Source organism: Mytilus californianus, unplaced genomic scaffold (assembly GCF_021869535.1).
Source record: "Mytilus californianus isolate M0D057914Y unplaced genomic scaffold, xbMytCali1.0.p SCAF_2, whole genome shotgun sequence".
In the NCBI taxonomy this organism is placed as follows: domain Eukaryota; kingdom Metazoa; phylum Mollusca; class Bivalvia; order Mytilida; family Mytilidae; genus Mytilus; species Mytilus californianus.
The window spans coordinates 8,358,120-8,371,872 of record NW_026262668.1 but is presented as its reverse complement, the minus strand read 5'-3'; the positions used below and the strand labels follow the sequence as shown (position 1 = coordinate 8,371,872).

Below are 13,753 nucleotides of genomic sequence, written 5' to 3'. Positions count from 1 at the left end.
ACCGATGCGGTTAACTAGCCTACGTTCAGTTATTAAAAAGAAAAGAACGTCAAAATTGAAGAATGAATCAAAGGACTGATTCGGCACACAAAAATCATTTTTAGACATGTAAAAGTTGAAATTATGTCTTTTCTGTTCGAATATTCTCTACTGTCAACTCAAAGTAAACGATAGTTTGTCTTAATTACAACGCAAATAAGAAGTTAAAATGCAGGTAATCATTGAGACGATGGACATTAATCGACCAAACATCATCCGTTTAGGTGAAGCTTACATTAGGGGAAAACATGGTTTGATCATAAAGAAACTTGCAGTTATAACAACTAGTGTCTATTCGTTAGAGTTATAAGTAGGCTTCATAAAATTCCACAAAAGTATAAACTATTACTGTAGTGATATGATGTAAGTGTGAACTGGCTACGTTATCTTTCTGGCGTTCAAAAATGAAGAGAAAAAATTGGAAAGTTTGGTAAGAATTCTAAAAAAAACTTTGGTATTAACACAGTGTGGTCTATTACTATACATTGTGCGAGTTAATATCGCAACGCATTTTCATATAAAAAAATATTGGAAAAAATAGCGAATTAAGACTTTCAACATTATTTAACTATAAAGAGACCATATAATTATATACAGTTATGTGGATATATGTTAGATATATATGATTTTAAAGAGCTTTGACTGAGATTAAATTGAATAAATATAGAAAAAAAATCTTAAGCCATTTTTCGCTGATCGTGTATTGAAAACATAATTCAAATGAATCTCCGCCATGCATTTTGGTACAATGATTGAAAATAACATTGCTTTTGTATAATGACACAAACTGTTTATAAGCTAGAGTTTTGGTTATAGTTTATATCATTATTTGTTTATTTTGAACATGGATGTTTTTCCCAATGTAAATTGAGCCGTGCCTCGTAATGTGCGTTCGATCCACACCCATTATGATTACATCTCATGCGCTGCATTCACCAGTTTTATATATGTAAATATAAAAATAAGAAGATGTGGTATGATTGCCACTGAAACAACTCTCCACCAGAGACCAAATGACATAGAAGTTAACAACTATAGGTCACCTTACGGCCTTCAACAATGAGCAAAACCCATACCGCATAGTCAGCTATAAAAGATCCCGAAATGACAAATGTAAAAGAATTCAAACGAGAAAACTAACAGTCTGATTTATTTAAAAAACAATGAACGAAAAACGAATATAACAAACGACAGTAAGCATTGGTCTATTCTCAGTTGAAACGGAATACTAGAGACTATTTTTGTGCGGGATTTGTAGACTTAATGGAATAGACAAAAGCTATTCAAAGTTAAGGTTTTGTTATGGTCCGATTAAAGTCACGCCCATCTCAGTATCTCTCAAACTGCACGCTGGAACATACTATTTCAATACTGTGGATTCATTTATTTTCTTGGATACCAATTCTCGTGGATTGAGGAAAACTTGCATTTTCGTGGATATTTGATTTCGTGGTTTTGCAAAAGGTGTGCATTCATTCTTTGTAATTTGTAATTCGTTGAACATTTAAATTCGTGGTTCCCATGTACCAACGAAATCCTCGAAAATTGATATCCAACGAATAATAATGAATTAACAGCATTTGTCATACATTCTAAACGGATTGATATTTTCATTATCAATCAAAATCGTACCAGCTTTTTTGGAGTTACCTTCACCAGGAACGCTCCAACCAAAAACATTGAAAACCATGGATGATAAATACTTAAACACTTCCGTAGCGATATGTCCGAGAAGAGACCGAAAAAAAATAGCCAAATCCACTGAAGGTCAACATTGCCTGAGGCAGTTTGAACCTTAGTTGTTGAATATTTTTCGTCATAATTTGTGTGCTCGTCATTAATCATGTTAATTCTTCTTGTACTCATTAAGATTCTTACTTTTAATTAATGTTATTTCAATAGTCATATAGCTGAAAACTGTTCTACCTTGAATCACAATGTACAGACGGATATTTAAGGACCAACGCTGGACGATCTGGATTCCTACTATTCATGATTGGTGAAATATGTACAACAACACAAAAAGTAAAAGAAAAAAAGACACTTTCAGAGATTAAGACTAAAACATCGGATATATTGTAGTATTTTTATTTATATTTAGACTAGTAACATTATTTTAAATATATTTGAATATGTAAAGGCTACTTGTGAAAAATCTTACTATTAATATGAAAAGACTATAGCTAGCTATGTACAGTGATGACGTGTTTACTCTGCATCAACGCGTCCTCACAGTGCGCGTACTCCGGATATCTCTGAATTGGTTATCTGTTGATTTGGTAAATGAACCTCAGTTTACTGTACATCCCAGATTGGTTTGTGTGTACCGTATTCATTGTATGACAAAACAAAAAAATATATTTTCTTGTAAGCAGATAACTGAATATAGCAATATTAAAAATTGATGTCATATATATATTAATGTGTAATATTTGTCAAAAAAGAAAATATAATTAGCAAACTAATTGCTTTATAGTTTTGATCTCATTTATTTTCCGTCCCTTATTTTCTCAAATGCCCTTGCCACTTTCAAAACAGTTGCTTCATCAAATTTCTTTCCAACAATCATCATTCCAACCGGAAGTCCTTCGGAAAAACCGGCATTTATTGACAAAGCAGGGTGTCCAGTTGAGTCAAATGGTGCTGTATTCTTGATCATGTCAAATGTAAGACGGATTATTTCTGTTTGAAATAATAATATCAACTATTAATAAATGTATATGAGACAAATTAAAATATAACCATCACAAAAGGAGAACATCTGGCTTAGCCTATCGGAACACTTGAGATCACCCCCTTATCTTGGTGGGTTCGTGTTTCTCAGTCTTTAGTTTTTTATGTAATGTTTTTCGTAGACTGATGCTTGTATTTTCGTCGTTTTTAGTTATTTTCCTATGATTTTGACGGTCTCCCTTTTAGTATCATCATCACCCTTTTTTAAAAGTCGAACCTTTCATAAATGTTTGTAACGATGACCGCTTCTCTTTAATCAAGTACACAAGAAAAGGCTATACCACTTTTTTGTTCGAAAACATCTTTTATTATTCTAACAGATATGAATGTCAAAAGTTTCCTTTATCATGACTCATACGAGATGCAGAATGCCCGTCAAAAAGAATGATGAGACACTAGGCGATACACGATTCTTGTAAAAAAAATAGTGTAACTTTACAAATGCAAGGAATTAAATCAATGTTTACATACTAATAAATCAATTACTGAGTATTTGAAATCCAAATTAAAAGTGAAATACATGACTTTTGTGGCTTTCTTTTTACTGTGAGATATTTATATAAATGTGAATAAAAACTGATTTGGGGTAAAATCCTATAGACATAAACGACCCAAACAAACAACGTCACAGTATCCAAATTGCACCGATTTACCAATTTGCACCCATTTTGAAAAATATGACTGTATAACACAACAATTAAGTGTCACCATATCGTGGATAAAGATTTAAAAATATTGCTTTCACTTCTATTTTAACTTACACTACCGCTTCGAGTTTTCTTTTAGTCTATAAGATTTCTCTTGTCTGAAATATATTAGGTCGCTTGCTCTTTGAATTAAGGGTTTATTTAGTCAGTGTTGTACTAGTTTTCCCTTATTTAGAATAGTGGTTTAACACTGATACATTTTCCCAATATAAGAATTATAGATTTGTCAGTAAGTGTTTAATTCAATACAAACCGTGCAAATCATCTTTTTCGGTTGGTAGTGGAAGTGGTTTCATTGGCAATGTTGGCATAATCAATACATCGAATTTTTTTAGAGCTTCATCGTATGCCATCGTTAGTGTGTTTGTTAGATTCAAACTTTTGGCATAAAATTTATTCTGGTAATTTTTGCTGATATACTCAGCTATTATAACAACCAGCTTGAGGGCAAATGACATGTCATGTGGCCTTGTGGCAAATCCCCGGGCATGCGCTTCCTGCATAGAAGTAGGATAATGTCCCTTCCAGTGATAGCCCGTACCTATGTGTGATAAAAATGAAGTATTAACAATAAGTATCTTTATGATTGGTACAGTGGAATACTGAAGAAATACTAGTAGATCTCCTTTTAATTATTCCGCGTAGATTGGATATTTTATATTTTTTTTTATAGTTTTGTGCTTTTTCACTAGTTCTTTTTTTTTACTATAAACCTTTTCTGCTTGTACTCTCAATGTCATTTATGTATGGTAATATTTGTCTTTCTCTACGATACCATGTTATCATTTTCGTTTAAAACTCCAATCGATATTGTGGCATATATCTTAAGACTTGGATGATGAGTTCTACACCCAAAGGCAAAGTTGACAAGATAGATTTGGCTATTATTTTAGGTTCTTTTTGGTCATATAGCTCTTCAACTGTTTCGGTTCCTATATATCTTTGGCTTTCAAATATTCGGCTTTGAGCGTTCCTGATGAAGGCAAATCAAGAAAAGCGCTTCGAATGCATGAAATCTAAAAAGTGTTGTTTTCATTTTTTGTTTAGCATTGTAATTTCTAGGCGAAGACATATTATTTGTCATCGTTCCAAGAATCCTCATCAAACTTAAAGGCTTAGAAGAGGTTCTAGATGGGGGTCCTTTATTCAGTATTCTTTACTTTTTAAGGCCATTTTTCTCTATTCTTTATACTTTTTGCTCATTATTCTCTATTCTTTATATTTTAGCACCTCATTATTCTCTATTTTTTTATATTTTTGGTCCATTTTTCTCTGTTCTTTATATTTTTTGCCTATTATTCTCTATTCTGTAAACCCCATCTACACCCTCTTATAAGTTCCATTTAGGTTTTTCAAACCTTTGTTTGCTTAGTTAATTTTCAACTGCTATTTTGTACATCAAGAAAATCAATCCCGCCAGCTATGAGCCTATTGAGTGGTATAATGATTATTATTTTTAGTTTTATAGCTTCTCAGGAGGTATTCAAGTATTTATTCATCCTTGGTTTTTTAAAGAGTTTTCATTTGACGCGTTCATGGTGAAGGTAATCAAGAAAGCGCTTCATATGCACCAAATTTAAAAATAGTTATTTTCACTTTTAATACAATTCACTGTTAATTTATCTATAATTTCCTGATTTTCCCAAACCTATACATACCATTTCCTTGCACCATACACTTGTATGTTCCTTCGAAGGCTGCTGGTGTCCAGATTGCTAAACCTGTTGAATATCATCTTTGATTTTTAATTTTGTTTTATGTAATGAGATATGGACGTGAATAGTTTTTACACATCAAACCAAGATTTAAAAAAAAAGGGGGGGAGGGGGTGAAGATACTCAGGGTGCAAGGATCAAATGTTTACCAAAACAAACGTCAAAAATAGTGAAAAGCAAAACTGCAAAGATAGAGGAGATTGGCAGGTGTAGACGAACTTTCAGATTGTACGTGTGAATTGAGAAGGACGAGATTGACAGGTCTTGATGAACTGTTATGAGTCTTTTGTACTGTAGACTAAATGCGCGTTTGGCGTTCATAATTTTAAGCCTGTTATCTATAATGAGTTTACTGTACGAAAAAGTCGAAAAGGATGACATTGATTTTTAAAGAACTAACAATGAAACACATTGGGAAGATATTAAGCTCCTAAGAAAAACAGTAAAATCTAAATTAGAAGAAGCACACCAAAACAATATTTCACAAATATTGGAAGTATATATGAAGAGGGAGAGAAAAAAACACCTGTTGTTGGAAAAAAGTTTTGGCAATATGTTAAATCAAAGAAAAAAGACTTCTGTGGAATATCACCACTTAGTTCAAATGGAAAACTAATGGAAGACAGCAAAGGTAAAGCAGAAGCACTTAACCATCAATTTGTATCTGTTTTTACTGATGAAAACACATCAAGTCAACCAAAACTGAATGGCAGCCCATCGCCTGATATAGACCATCTAGAGATACCAGTAGAAGGAGTAAGAAAGCTATTAAGTAATTAAGTAATGTCAACCCGAAAAAGGCAAATGGACCAGATAACATACCAAACAGAGCCCTAAAGGAATGTGCTACAAGTATCTCGCCCTACATAACAATAATATTTAAGAAAACATATGATGAAGGGTCTGTCCCAAACGATTGGATTACAGCTATCATCACAGCACTTTTTAAAAAGGGAGACAAAAGCTTGCCAATAAATTACAGACCTGTTTCATTGACGTCAGTTACATGCAAACTCATGGAACACATCATTTTCAAACACATTATGCAGCATCTTGAGAAATATGAAATACTAGTCGATTGTCAACATGGCTTCAGACAGAAAAGATCATGCGAATCTCAATTAGTAACAACAATTGAAGATATAGAAAAACATCTAGATAAAAAAGAGCAAGTTGATATGCTAATATTAGACTTCAGTATACCCACTCAATTATTTTGCCATTTATTCCGTAGTGCTCTAATTTCTGCAGTGGCCGTATGTGAGGCACATCAGCAAATTCCCAAAAGAAATTAAGAAAAGACATATCAAGCCATTGTTAGACCAAACGTTGAATATGCAAGCAGTGCCTGGGATCCATATCAGGAAACCCACATCAGAAAAATAGAAATGGTGCAAAGAAGATCAGCACGTTTCATAAAACACCATTACAGCAGAGAACCTGGGTCAGTTACTAGCATACTGAATGAGCTAAAATTACCATCATTAGAGACCAGACGGAAAATAATCAAAGCGCGAAAGCGCTGTAAAGGCAGTTAATTACAGGTTGTGTGTATTTTTAGTCCAGTTATATCATTATCTTGCATAGTACATTGTACTTATCAGAGGTGGCTTTCAGTATTTAAGATTTAGAGTTCTCTAATGATATTGAACAAGTTTTATGAATGTCATATTCTGAGCACTATATGAAGGCGATTGTTCTCACTTGTTTATGAACTAGTGCATTATGTCCAGTTTGTACCTTTTTTATCTATGTTTATAGTCAAATACTGTTTAAAATAGTTTGGCATTTTCTTTTAAGTAATAAGTAAATGTTATCAACTGTATTTTATTCAACTTTGCAAATGTGGTTTGTTACTGGTAAGTACAATGTATGGATGATAGTTGTTTCATTGGCAATCATAACACATCTCCTTATTTATATAACGATCTTTATTCAACGACCTCAGGTACAAAAAAAATGTATGTAACTAAACTATGATGGGAAACCTTTGACTTCTTTCTTTAATATAAACTTTTGATTTGGTACCATAGAACTATGTAGAATAAATGTACATTGCAACATGTCAACTCTTTCAATGACAATACTTTTTTTAGAAACTATAACTCCAAGCAAAATTATATTTCCAAGTATAAAGTAATTTATGAATGAAACAAGAGTGCACACGCTGAAATGTCTCGCCTTCTTTACTAATCATTGATATTATGTTGATAGTCCTAAATATAAAGCTTTATTACAACTGTCACATAAACTTAACATTAACCAAGTAAACTAAACATTGACCAATGAACCAAGAAAATGAGGTCAAGGTCAGATGAACCATATTAAGCAGGCATGTACAGCTAACAATTCTTCCATACAACAAATATAGTTGACCTATTGCTTATAGTTTAAGAAAAACAGACCAAAACACAAAAACTTAAAACTGAGAAATGAACCTTGAAAATGAGGTCAAGGTAAAAAAAAACCCTGCGTGACTGACATATAGATCATAAAATATTTCAACATTACAAAAAATCTTAACTTTTTTTCAAGTAGTCACTGAACCATGAAAATGAGGTCAAGGACATTGGACATGTGACTGACGGAAACTTCGTAACATGAGGCATCCATATACAAAGTATGAAGCATCCAGACCTTCCACCTTCTAAAATATAAAGCTTTTAAGAAGTTAGCTAACGCCGCCGCCGGATCACTATCCCTATGTCGAGCTTTCTGCGACAAAAGTCGCAGGCTCGACAAAAAGGAGTTCTTAATTAAGTAATAAACTGATTCGCTGAGCGCAGCTGGATACACCCACAGAGGTCCAACCCTGAACAGTTGGGGCAAAAATGGACACAATATTCAAGCTTGATACAGGTCTGAATTTGGATTGTAATTAAATATTTGACATATTATAGTTTCTGAATGAATGTAGTCAAAGAACTTGAAATCGGTTATATGAATTGAATTTATATTCAATTAAAGATTTCTTGCTGTTGTGCAATACACTGTGCTGTTGCGCAATACTTAATAAATCTGTTGCCAGACTATAAACAAATAAAGTTCAATTTCTTCTCAATGTCATATTTGAAATTTATGAAAATCAATAGGGAGATTACATCAATAGCTATAAATAATTCACCAAAGTTTCATGCGAACTGCTTAAAGCATTTTTGAGTTGTTGTCTGGAAAATCCCCCCCCCCCCCCTTTTTAATGAATAAAACCCCATAACTCAGAAATGTAAAATGTAAAATTTATAAAATTCTAAAGGGAGCTTACAGATTGATAATTTAGTCTTAGATGCAAGATTTTTTTATCAGTTGTTTGTGGCTTTGAACTAGCTGTCAGTAAATGCGAGTACTCTCAGATCTGTACTTAGTGTCTTTTTGTTGTTTGGATGTACAACTACCCGGCCAAGTCCACTTGTATTTGTATTTATCCATCTGATGAGTTAAGCCTCTTTCAACTGATTTTTATAGTTCGCTCTTATATTGTACTGTTACACCACTGTCCCAGGTTAGGGGGGTGGGTTGGGATCCCGCGAACATGTTTAACCCCGCCACATTCTGTATGTACATGTATGTGCCTGTCCCAAGTCAGGAGCCTGTAATTCAGTGGTTGTCGTTTGTTTATGTGTTGCATATTTGTTATTCGTTCATTTTTTGTACATAAATTAGGCCGTTAGTTTTCTTGTTTGAATTGTTTTACATTGTCATTTCGGGGCCTTTTATAGCTCACTGTGCGGTATGTGCTTTGCTCATTGTTGAAGGCCGTACTGTGACCTATAGCTGTTAATTTCTGTGTCATTTGGTCTCTTGTTGAGAGTTGTCTCATTGGCAATCATACCACATCTTCTTTTTTATATTTACATCAACAGATATAAACAATTCACCAAAGTCAAGGTGAGACAACAAAACTTAGTTGTAAGATCTCTGAAATTTTTTACACGGTACAAGTTTTTCTAATTGTTGGAGATTGTATGGTGACAGTAACACCTGTAACTGCTTAACCCATTTCTTATGCACTTTGGTTCGATAAACTCACTGAATATCATACCACATCTCCTTATTTTTATATGCATTACAATTTACATGTGCATGTAATTGTAAATAATATTTATATATATATATCAGAACAAACTTCATTGCGTCACTTTTATTTATGCATCCTTTGGCACAATACAAGTTCTAAAATTACACAACATAAAACAACTAAATGTTATTTCAGATGAAAGTTTTGTTTCAGTTCCATTCATAGGATTTATTAGAATTTTGTATGTTTTGCCAAATCCAATAATTAGCTCTATGTGCAGTGTTAATTGGAGACTTTTCTATCCCGTATAAGAGTTTTGGAACTAATTCTGTTTCTTTTTTTGAAAAAAGTGAGCAAACAAATCTTGCACATTTAAACCTGTGGCTGCCATCACACTGTCACCTGGATCACATAATTGAACTATTCTACATCTTTCAACTATTTCACAGTCACTGGTACAACCAACATATGCATTAGAGACATAGTTGACTAAACCACCAGGCGTCGAACATACAAGTATTTTCAGTGTTTCTGTTTTTATATGATGAAAAGGTTGCCTGAGCTCTAGGAGCTTTAGATTTTATCACGGGATATTCTGTGCTGTCAATAATAATCCAAGTTGTAGGAAACTTTAATTCTAAGTTGGATGGCGAAAAATACCTGACTAAACCACTAAATGGCCAAGTGTTAGCATCACGCCACTGTTTAGACATAAAAACAATCCATGTTTACACAATATTCTTAACACTAGTTTCAATCTAGAATCTAGACAGTTCAAAGTTGGTTGTATAATGCATCAATTTCATCAAAGTCATAAAAAAACTGATTTTCAAATGACACCCTATCAATTTGAAAATATATGTACCTCAAACAATGTGCTGTTGGACCAAGTGTGGTCAAAACAAATAAAAATTTAGTATACAACTCTAAACCGGTATAAAAATGCATGGCTGTGTCACGTGTCTTCATTTCAAAATTCTCTGCTGAAAATATAGGCATTGATGGTGTTTGCGTAATTCCATCTGTGAAGCTCAACATTAGCTCGGCAGTTGGTGGTGGACAGTCATAAATCCTGTCTGCAGTATGAATTACTTCTTCAGGAAAACCAACTTTACAATCAAAACTTTCCTCTAGATTTCTACTACAATATTCAACAAGTTTAGTTCTTTTGTTTTCACAGGAAACTGCCCTGATTTTTCTTTTTGCGGACGATTCAGTCTCTTGCTTGGTCCAGGAAAATAGGCTGGGATTGGCAGTAGACTTAAGTCTCTGTATGGTGGGTTTGTGCCCTGAAAAAGGTTATAAAACATTAGTTTTTTGATAATTAAATGAACTTCCATTAGCAATGCATACTTTGTACAGAAGCAAGATAACTCGTACCATTGTAAACTCGTACCACGTAAACTCGTACCAACGTAAACTCGTACCACTGGGAAGTCGTACCAATCAGAACTCGTACCACTGCAAACTCGTACCATTAAAAATATATTCAAAAATACGAAAGTTTTATGATTTTTTTTTTGGTAAACTAAATAAAAAAAGTTGAATTACTTGAATTTTACACTAGATTTTAATGAAAACTTAGACAAAAATACGAATGTTTTATGATTATTTTTTTTTTAAGCTTTATACAAAAAAATAAAATATCTTTGAAATTTATACCAGATTTTAATGAAAACTTAGACAAAAATACAAATGTAATTTCTTAATTACCATGCTAATAAATATATTAAATTCCTTTGATTGTGTGATTATTGGTTGATAAATTAACTACATTGTAATCAACTTGTTTTTTTTATCTTTAACTAATCAACTTGTATAATCATATAAGCATAGTCATATTCTGCTGAAATGTGCTGAATATTGTATAAAAATAAATTTCATACTTTCTAACTGTTGGTCATAAACAATTTTAAACCTTTAAAACACAATCAATAAATTCTTTCATTAAATAAAATTCCTTTTAGAAACAATAGAAAAATACCCAAATCTATTCAATGTTACTGATTTGGAATGATTAAAAATTAAATCAAATAGTTGTCAGTAAAAGTTTAAAAAAAGAGTCTATTCAAGGGAGACAACAAAGCCAATCTGCCACGGTTTTCTCTATCCAATTAGACAAGGAAAATTAGCTACAAATTGGTTATTGTAATTTCAAATTATATACATTTTACAGACTTAAGAGGTATTGAGTGAAATTAAAGTATATATTCATCATTAAACACCATTTGAATGCATTTAAATAAGTTGGTATGAGTTTACAATGGTATGAATTTACCGTGGTACGAGTTAGCAGTGGTACGAGTTTGCATTGGAACGAGTTTTTGTTTAGTGGTAAGAGTTGACATTGGTATGAGTTACAATGGTACGAGATAACTATAATTCCTTTGTACTCGTAACCTGGCAAAATATTAACTAGATGTATTCATTACAATCTGGATAAAACTATGTTAGCCTGATTCAATGTACATCAAAATGTATGTTATGTAAATCCAAAGGACAAACAATGAGAGACGTATGCAACAAACATACATTGTTTGTACCTAAATAACTATAATATAGATGAGAGCATGTCATTGTATTGTTCCTGTTAACATTGTCATTGATATTTTTCAAGAAAGTCTATGAGGCATAGCTTATGCATTCCTGTCATTACTACATAAGCATAATTACTGCTAAAATAATTCTCAGTATGATATACCTCTTGTAAGAAATCATTATAATTGTAGCAAGCACCAAAAAATCTCAAACAGATCACATTGAATCGTAATCCAAAAAATTATGACGTCTTGAATTAACCACCCCCTTTTATTCTAAAACGATAATTGCGGTTGTAAACTGACTTTGGTTTATTCGCATGGCGATTACATATATAACTATATATTTTAAAAAGAAAATAGAGTTTTACCATGAATAGTTTCCTGCACGTAGTCTTTTTCAGTAAAATGTGCCTTGCAAACAACAGCTGATTGAGATGGACTCCACGATTTCATCGTGTTCTCGTCCAATCTGCGTATGGGCCATGGCGTTGATCTAACTTTTCCTTCTTTTTAAGTCATTTGGAAATGCATGTCCTCCTCTTAAATGACATCCAGGTACACAACAACAAGTACTTGGCATCGTTAATTAAAAATGCAACTGTAATAGTTGCACAGTGCAGAAACCGGAAGTTGAAGTACAGGATCGGCTACCACGGCGCCACCTATTCAGGAACGATAATTTGCTACTTTATATAACTGCGAAATAACAATAACGTTAGACGGGTTCGCGTGCATAAACAGAAATGCGCTTTAAATTGTATAATATAATTCATGTTCAGTCGACCTTTAATTATTATATCAACGACTGAAATGATTTATAAACATCTAGATTGCAGATAACACTCGAAATTAACCCGACCTCTTTCCACACGGAATTCAAATAATTCTAGTTTGTCAATCGGTTGACTGCTTATAATGTAAAATACAAATATATCAAAAGTTTTTAAAACTAACAAAACACAATGATCGTTTCTCTATTTCCCAATGTAAATGAAATGAGACAAAAAACATTTTATACCACAATCAGAAGAGGAGAGAATCAACATTTTCCGGATCTACTTGGAGCTAAATGACCCCCACGTAGATAAGTTGGATATCGCGGAAAGAAATATTAACACGGCAACTAGAAAGGCATTAAAGCACTGCCTTTAAAAAGGCTTTGCTTGTTCCACAAAGCTTTACATAATAAAATAGTCATACATATTCCAGATTATGTAAAACAACAAAGCAGGACAACACGGCAATATCACCAAAGTAAATTTAGAAACCTTCAAACTCCAATCAACACCTACAAATACAGCTTCTTTCCACGTACCATCAAAGACTGGAATACCTTACCAATAAGACTGTTAAATATAGAAGATGCAGAGGCATTCAAGAACAGCCTCACATCTTATTTGACAGAGTAGTCACGCAACAAACACTAATTTTTTAATTTCCTATGTAAATATGTTTTTAATGAGCACCATATCGAATGACTTAATTAGTACTTGCGTGATGGGTCTTAGACCCTTTGCATTTCAACGATGTAGATGTAGATGTAGATCAGAAAAATCATTTTGCAAGACATCCATCTTTAATTTTAATCATGTATTCACATTTTAAAGTAAAATGACATCGCAAATTGTTTTTGCTAATATATCTTATCTGAAAATCGTTGAATATTATGTATTTCATTTGAAAGTTAGAAATTAGAGGGGAAGTGGGGTGTAGATAAAAAGAGAATAACCCAACAATAAAATAAATCAAAATCAAAAGTTCGATATATGGCATCTAACAATAATCAAGAGTCTGTATAATATATCTTTATCACTTAGTATAGAAATGTTATAAATAAATTTGATAGATGATGTAAAGAGTACAGTAAACATCACATTCCCTAAATAACAATGATATCAATATTTGATTTATTACAACCATCTTTTATGCCCTAATTTAGGATAAGAATATTGGGGGTTAAACTTTTATTTTAACCCTCAACATTTTACCTTGTTATTTCGATCA

The 13,753-nt window shown here is 32.7% G+C and overlaps 2 protein-coding genes across 2 annotated transcripts in view; both read right to left on the bottom strand.

The window, feature by feature from the left end:
* Nucleotides 1-2,111: 2,111 nt before the first annotated feature.
* Nucleotides 2,112-13,753, bottom strand: part of LOC127727861 (amidase-like) — a 30,454-nt gene continuing 18,812 nt past the window's right edge. The window contains exons 9-11 of the mRNA XM_052234985.1: nucleotides 5,138-5,200; nucleotides 3,733-4,020; nucleotides 2,112-2,721 (exon numbers count right to left, since the gene is read on the bottom strand). Of these exons, the coding sequence (XP_052090945.1) occupies nucleotides 2,528-2,721; nucleotides 3,733-4,020; nucleotides 5,138-5,200 (545 nt within the window). The 3' untranslated portion in view covers nucleotides 2,112-2,527. The remainder of the gene's footprint in view (nucleotides 2,722-3,732; nucleotides 4,021-5,137; nucleotides 5,201-13,753) is intronic.
* On the bottom strand, nucleotides 9,318-12,734 carry LOC127727893 (uncharacterized). Its single transcript, XM_052235055.1, has 2 exons — nucleotides 12,118-12,734; nucleotides 9,318-10,498 (listed from the first exon to the last, which is right to left on the bottom strand). The coding sequence occupies exons 1-2, from the start codon at nucleotides 12,200-12,202 to the stop codon at nucleotides 9,984-9,986; spliced, it is 600 nt and encodes a 199-aa protein (XP_052091015.1). The 5' UTR covers nucleotides 12,203-12,734; the 3' UTR covers nucleotides 9,318-9,983.

Bases quoted from the DNA above. Each gene is read 5' to 3' on its own strand.
- LOC127727893 (XM_052235055.1), bottom strand. From the start codon at position 12,202: ATGAAATCGTGGAGTCCATCTCAATCAGCTGTTGTTTGCAAGGCACAT. The intron at 10,499-12,117 runs GTAAAACTCTAT...AACCTTTTTCAG, and splicing joins CGTGCAGGAAACTATTCATG to GGCACAAACCCACCATACAG.